General features: G+C 43.5%; 1 protein-coding gene across 6 annotated transcripts in view; it reads right to left on the bottom strand.

Moving 5' to 3' along the window:
• Window positions 1-1336: 1336 nt before the first annotated feature.
• Window positions 1337-7522, bottom strand: part of SHLD1 (shieldin complex subunit 1) — an 82685-nt gene continuing 76499 nt past the window's right edge. For 4 of the 6 annotated variants that reach the window (XM_015078171.3, XM_015078170.3, XM_053200235.1 and 1 more), the window contains one exon: window positions 1337-3986. In XM_015078171.3, coding sequence (XP_014933657.2) covers window positions 3544-3986 — 443 coding nt within the window. In that variant the 3' untranslated portion in view covers window positions 1337-3543. The remainder of the gene's footprint in view (window positions 3987-7522) is intronic. The other 2 variants (XR_003423914.2, XR_008289199.1) reach the window with 1 other exon arrangement.

The following is a 7522-nucleotide window of genomic DNA, read 5'->3' as shown; positions in this document are numbered from 1 at the left end:
CTCCCCACTGACAGTGCAGAGCCTGCTTGGGCTTCTCTCTCAGCCTCTCCCCGACTTGCATGCTCTCTTTCTCAAAATAATAAATAAATAAACTAAAAAAAAAAAAATTAAAACCATTTGCTAAAAACTCCACCTTCCCTTGCAAATTTGAAATGTTACCTTCATCAAATACTCCATTTACACGTACATTTAGGTCTATGGGCTGAATGCTTTTTCTTTGATTTGTCTACTTTGGTTTTGTTGCTGCTTTAGTTACTGTAAAAAGTCTCCATATTTGACAAGGCTAGTCCCTTCTCTTTAATTTGCTGTCTATTCACATCTGTTTGCTTTTTAAAAGGGTTTGCAACACACCTACAGGGTACAGAGAGGCAAAGGATAGGGCACCTGGGTGGCTCAGTTGGTTAAGCAACCAGCTCTTGATTTTTATTAAGGTCATGATCTCACTGTTCATGGGATCGAGCCCCGAGTTGGGCTCTGCGCTGTGTGAGGAGCCTGCTTGGGATTCTCTTTGGGCCCCTTCCCTGCTCATTCTCGCTCTCTCAATAAATAAACATTAAAAAAAAAACAACTTAAAAACTATATAGAGGCAAAGGAAGATGTGGGTTGACCTGATGGAAGCTTCCTGCAGTATTCCCGGAGAGAGACGGGGGATACAGAAGGTAGAATAGATTCGCTCTCCCCTTATATCCCAAATTTCAGTCATTTCCTGGTATACCACCTTTATAATTTTTGACATATCTGTATATTGTCGACAGCATTAACTTTTTCACTAATTCACTTTAAAATTTTAAATATATTAGGCTTGTCCTACATGCTGTCTGTAAAAGCACAGATTCAACGCGGTAGTTATATATTTTTCTAACACATTAAACAAAATAGATAACCATGAAGATAAACATTGTTCGTCCATGTGGCACCTACAGTTATTTTGTATACTACCAGCAGCTCTGGAAACGAGTAGTTTGAGCAAACCATCCCCATCTGTTCTCCAGATGAAAATTCTCTCTCAGCAAGGAGCCACCTGGGCTGGCTGGTGATCTCCATATTGTCTTGTGCTAATTGCTGGTAATAAGATCTACGGCATGTGTTCTCACGTAGGTCACGTAAAGAAATGACTAGTGAAGTGAGTAACAGTCATACACATGCAAGACACTGGTAGCAGTTTCTCTTCTTTGGAGTTCTGATGTTCCTGCGAGCAAATCCTCCCTTGCAGAGACCTCTGAAAAGGGCCACAGATGATATCATAGGCCAGTGAGAATGTTCACGGGATGATAAGACGGTGAAGTGATCAGGAGGGCAGAGACAGACAATAATGCCAAAGGCCAGAGCCTTAACACCCTTATCTCTTAGTCTTTATTAAAGGTAAACAGGGATAAATGGAAAATGCCATCCCAACGTTGTGAAGATCAAATTAGAGAGCGAGACTGCAGGGAATCAAATATCTTGTACTGACCTGTCACAAGCACTTACTCAGATACAAGCAAACACACACCACACTCTTTTTTTTTTTTTTCCCCTTCACCCTAAGGTGATTCTGGCTTCCAGGTTTCTAAATGCTCTGGTTTCAGGATCTACCTCTTTTTACTGAGCACCCTCAGCACTGATAATAATAAAGGTTACAAAATTACCAATACTAAAATCTCGGTGCCAAACAGAAGCGGCTGCTTCCGGCATGGAGATTGGAATCGCTTCCATCTTCTGTGTTATAAAAACAGTATAAAATAATCCAGTTTCCTTCTGTTGGTGGCCATGGAAACTAATCTCCAATATTCCTTTCAGTGAATGAATAATTCTGAAATCTACAGCATTCTTCAGCTGCGTCTATTAATTTGCTCCACCTTAAAAAACAATAAAACTACGGACCTTAAAATTCAACCTGCACATTTTCAATTGTAAGGCCCACTGGTTTACGAGTAATTTGGGGGTGTTGCATAGGAGAAGCTCCTGGGGAGAGACTCACATGATTGCTTGTCAGAGGAAAACGCCGAGTCTTGTTTCCTTCAGTATCTCTCAGAGACCTCCCCATTTCCTAGTTCCTATCATTTAGGTCTCTTCCAAGGGGCTTCTGCACTGCAGTGTGAAACACTGTTTCTTACCTCTGCTCTTCCCGGCACTGGAAGCCTTGGTATGTAATCCCTGACCTTTCAAGCAAAATCCCCACTCTTGCTCGGAGAGTCCCCAAGAGACCTGCCTGAGAGGGCTCACTCACTCTTCATGCGCGCCTCGAGGCCGATCCGTTTGCAAACTCCGCTTTCTGGCAAGCTTATGGAGCCTTAGGCCAATGAAATTTCACCTCGAGTTTCTCAAAATCTAACTGCACAGTGTTGCCAGCCTCATCTTGTTCCCCCAAACAAACGATAGCCCTCTTTCTGCCAATGTAATTTATTTGAAGGGCTGTCGAGGCAGGGATTAGCACGAGGCCTCCAGTTACAGCTTCCAAGAGCTCGGTGCCAGGTGACGTCATTCTACCACGCGAGTCTCAAAGGGGGGTTTGAGGACACGGCCGGCCGTGGAGCAGGGCCTCTGCCGGCGCAAGGCGGCGCCGGCTATTTAAAGCCATTCCCTGGCGGAGCAAGGACGGGACAGGGGTGAGGGGCCAACTGTCCAGAGGGTGACAGAGGGTACAGGCAGAAGGCAAAAATGACAGGGAGGAGTCCACTTGGGCAAAGGATTCCTTACTCTCTTCCACCACAAACTGCCAAGGCCGCGTCCCGTCAGCCTCGCGGCGCGTCCTTCAGTAGGTGGCGCACATTTGTTTTCTTCACACCTTCCACACTGGCAATCTGGTGGAGACCGAGAGCCCCGCCCCCCCTTCTTTGAATTTGCAAATCTTAGCTCTTATTTTAGATGATCCAAATGTTCCTTCCACACCCTGTTAGAATGACAAAACAGGGAATTCTGGCTTTGGAGAGGCAAGGGTATGAGGAAGATGTGATGCACTTTTGGGAACCGTATTTAAATCTTTATGTTATTTTGGGAAATACATGCGCAGTCACATGGTCTCAGTTCTACAACTTGGTATAATTCTTATACTTGCTTTGGCGCAGAGCTTTAAATCCTTTAAAAAACTCATGTAGCAAAGAAAGCCTGTTCCCTTAGGTTGGGTTCTCCCAGAAGTAGACTCTGAGTCAAGGATCCAGGTACAAGAGATATATTAAGGAAAGGCCCCTGGGAGACACCAGTAGATGAATGGGAGGACAGGGAAACGGCAGGTGCTGAGCGAGGGAGTGATTTCGTGTGAAGTCCCAGTCTTGGCCTGATCCAGAGGGGAGCTCTGGAGAGTAATTTATGCCTCAGAGCATGTCCTTCCTTCCTTGGGGCAAGGAAGATGTGCTTCTGGGCTCCACAATCAGTCAGTCACTGGCCTTAAGTCAAAGGGAGTGGTAGGGTGGGGTGGGAGGTGGTGTGGACACAGGGGCCAGACACACAGGGGGCTGGACACACAGAGCCGGCAAGAGGGGCTGGAGGGGAAGTGGGTGTGCACTAACAGCGTTGGCCACCGGACCACCCTCCACACTGCCTGCTCTTACCACCAGGCACTACTTAGAGGTCTTTCATCACATTCTGCTGCAAGAGGAAATGAATGATATCTTTTGAAAGTCCCGGGGTTGGCTTTTCATCATCCAGAGACACACTTCCTTCTCCCGATGGGTAGAAGTGGACATCCCTGGAATGCCTCTGTAAGACCGAGCAGCCATCCCGGTTGAAGATGACCCGGGCCATTTGGAAACTGCGGAGGGCATACTTTCGGCTCTCCTGGCCCTTCAGTTTGTTGATTTTCTGAGACAGGCACTGGCAGACTGCTGCGGAGAGTGCATTTCCAGAGGCCGGCTGTGGACAGCCAAACACTTCATAGAATCTATCCAGGGATTTCCGAAGCCCATCATCCTCTGCCTTGGTCTTCACCTGGCCCTTCACAGAAGGGTCCAGCCAGAAGTTCTCAGAGGTCCAGGAATCATTTTGTTCAGAATTTAGGTTACTGGTATCTGCAAGACAAAACACATTCCAGTACTTGAACACACATTCAAAAAGGCCAGAAGCAGATGATGTCTCTTCAAGTCACCTGCTGCTCCTGGGTGACTGGCACTGGGCAGGACTGGCTGATTTTGGAATTGATCCCCACCATCCTGGGGGTTATGCCACTTGTTTGCTCCAAACAAGAACATCTTATGTGCATGTTTCAGGAGTTCTTATCTATGGTCTTTGTACAGAAGTTCAGGGTAGTTGTGAATTTGGGTAGGGAGAAAACTTGTATCTTTATTTTCACTAACCTCAATCAGAAATTAAGCATTCCCTTCCATAATAAATGTAAGCAACAAACCTACTAGCAGCAGTACGTATGACTTTGTTGCCAATAGCTCACAGCTATTTTCATACCACATTACAGTCTGCAGAAGATGTTTCAAAATATCATTTATGCCATCACTATGCTCTGGACTGAAGTGTGGCCTCCAAAATTCACAGTTGAAGCCCTAGTCCCTAACGTGACTGGATCTGGAGATGGGGCATTTAGGAGGTTACTAAGGTTAAATGAGGTCATAAGGGGTGGGTGCCTAATCTGATAGGAGTAGTGGCCTTATAAAAAGAGGGAGAGATCTCTCTCGCTTTTTCTCTCTCTCTTGTCTGTCCAGGTGCAAGACTGGGGAAAGGCAATGAGAGGACACAATGAGAAGGCGGCCTTCTCTAAGCCAGGAAGCCCTTCCCAGACCTCAACCATGCTGGCACCATGATCTCAGACTTCCAGTCTCTGGAACTCTGAGAAAATAAATTTCTGTTGTTTAGGCCACCTGGTCTATGGTATTTTGTTATGGTGGCCCAAGTAGACTAAGACACAGTTATTGGTCCTGATACTAGAACTTATTATTTAAACATTAATTAAAAAATATTCATTATAATATTGTAAATTTGTTCTTTAACTTAATAACTACATTTCAATATTTTTCCCTTGATCATCCCATACATTTCAATTTTTTCACTTAAAACATTATTTAAGAAAGGGTGGGAAGGCTTCACCAGATGCCAAAAGGATCCATGGCACAGATACAGTAAAGACCCCTAATATAGACAGTGCTGGGCATTTACACAGTTCAGACATTTTCTTTTTCTACTCCTTACAGTAATCCTATGGACTCTTTATCTCTCAATTAAAATCACCACCTTTCTGTTTTTTAAAGGAGTAACAAATAAACTAAGTGATTTAATAATAGACAATAAGAAGCCAGAAATGGAGCCAAATCCTAGTCCTTGATCTAACTTTCTGTACCTCTTTGGGAACCTTAATTCTTTTTTTTTTTTTATGTTTATTTATTTTTGAGAGTGAGAGAGAGAGTGTACATGCACATGTGTGCAAGCATGAGCGGGGGAGGAGCAGAGAGAGAGAGAGACAGAGAATCCCAAGCTGACAATGTGTTCTAGAAAAGATTCCCCACAAATAATTTACAGAATTCTTTATACACCAACCAGTTTTAATTTTTAAAATTGTATACATTAAATCAAAATATATTTTCCTTTTTTGCTCTGATATAAGCTTTAATAAATTACTAGCTTTAATTCCACACATACACCCCTCACCCCATTAACTCAACTAGTAGCTATGATAAAAATATTTGCACTCACTAATGATTAAAAAAGTTGTGTGATGCAGTGGATGGTTATAGAAAAAGAGAAGAGATTTACAGTTTTGACTCCAGTTTTGCTACCAGCTAGACACCATACCACCTTGCTGAGCTTTGGAGTTCTCATCTACAAGAGTTTTAGTAAATGATCTCTCTTCTAGAACTTCTATGGTAAGACAAGGAACAGAGGAGTAGTTAATCCAAAGCACCCAAGAAGGATGTGGACACATGGTGTGAGACACACGCAGCCCACACATGGACGAGCATTCACTGGTCCACCACACAAGTCGCCCAAAAACAAAGCACTCAGCCACCTTGAAGAATGGCGATTCCAGGCTGATTAAGGACAGTACAAGATGGGCCTGGTGCATCTTACTATCTAGAATGCTCAAATATTGATGGAGGCTTGTCAAGGGGGAGCAGAGGCCAGCTCCAAAGGGATCACCTGGCCACATCTGGAACAACTTAAGCATCAAAATAAATTATGAGAGTACCTGTAACTGATGGTAGCCCAGTTATTAAAATATAAAACCATAGATCCATAAAATAATTGCAAGTTTGCTGAGGAACAGTCTCAGAGCACTTCCCCATAAAATACTTACCAGTTACAAATGGGAAAAAAATAACTTCAGAGTGGAGAATCATGGCACATATCACCTTAATCAAGTGACCTAAGTGAGTATCACCAGTAATGGGACAAATTGAAACCCTGTTGCCACCTGACCAGATGCAGGAGGAAGACCCAATACCACTTCTCTGATAGTCCTGCCGAAGGTGCAGCCCCTGAACCCAGTTATGAGGGAGCGACAGATAAAACCAAACCGACAGACGTTCTACAAACTGACTGGCCTGTACTCTTCAGAAGTGCCATGGTCATGAAAACCCAGAAAAGACGGAGCAAAAGACGGCACACTGAAGAGTACCAAAGAGTCTTGACAACTAAAAGCAACACATGATTTTCAACTAGATCTTTTTGCTATAAAGAACGTTACTGGGATCGCCTGAGTGGGGCCTGAGGATTAGATGGTAGTAATGTACCCTGTGAACTTCCTCATTTTGATAGTTTCATTCGGTTATGTAGGAGAATGACCTTGTTTATTGGAAAATCAGGGGTGGTGGGCATCGGGCTGGCAACTTACTCTCAAATAATTCCAGAAAATAAAAAATTCTTTGTATTATACTTGCAAATTTTCTATGAGTTTGAGATTCTTTCAAGAAAAATAATTAAATAATTACAGAATTATTTAATTAAGTCATTAAATTCCTCCTCTGGAAGAATAACTGTTAAAATTTCCTTTGGTGGCCTACTTTAATACTAACACAAACAAACAAAAGCCTTAGCCCAGGGCTTGGTGAACAGTACTTGCCTAATAAACAGTACTATTGGAGAGCCAAGGGGAGAAGGGGGTGGGCAAGGGGTCCCACAATGGCTAGATGAGGTGTCCCTTCCCACTTGCTTCCACAAAGATGATCTGGTCCTGGGTAAGTAAGGCAGGAAGACAGGGGCTGAGAAAGGTCAATGGGAAGAGTGAAAGAGAGAGGGAAGGTCCTCAGCAGTAACACTGAAAAGGCTGGAGAGTTCCTGAAACTGCCCACCGAGGTAGCCATTTATACAGAACCCTCCAAGTAGCATAGCATGTACTTATTAAGGAACTAGTCAATAACTTTGATTTGAGCCTAAAGAGCCTAAAAAACTAGTGTGGCTCCTCTGTTTTTCATGTAAATATCAAGCAGATTGCAACTCATCTTAAAGAAACCCTCCTTCCCTTTTCCAGAAAAGCAATGACAACATGGGTTGAGTTATTTACCATATCAGTTCTTTTGAACACTGTCTCCAGCTCATTTCAGTCTTTGATTTCCTTTTAAAATCTGCTTTACCAACAACAAAGCCATCTCTCTAATCATGT

The sequence above is a fragment of the Acinonyx jubatus genome, chromosome A3, assembly GCF_027475565.1.
Source record: "Acinonyx jubatus isolate Ajub_Pintada_27869175 chromosome A3, VMU_Ajub_asm_v1.0, whole genome shotgun sequence".
In the NCBI taxonomy this organism is placed as follows: Eukaryota; Metazoa; Chordata; class Mammalia; order Carnivora; family Felidae; genus Acinonyx; species Acinonyx jubatus.
The sequence above is the reverse complement of the archived record's forward strand: the minus strand, read 5'-3'. Positions and strand labels throughout refer to the sequence as shown.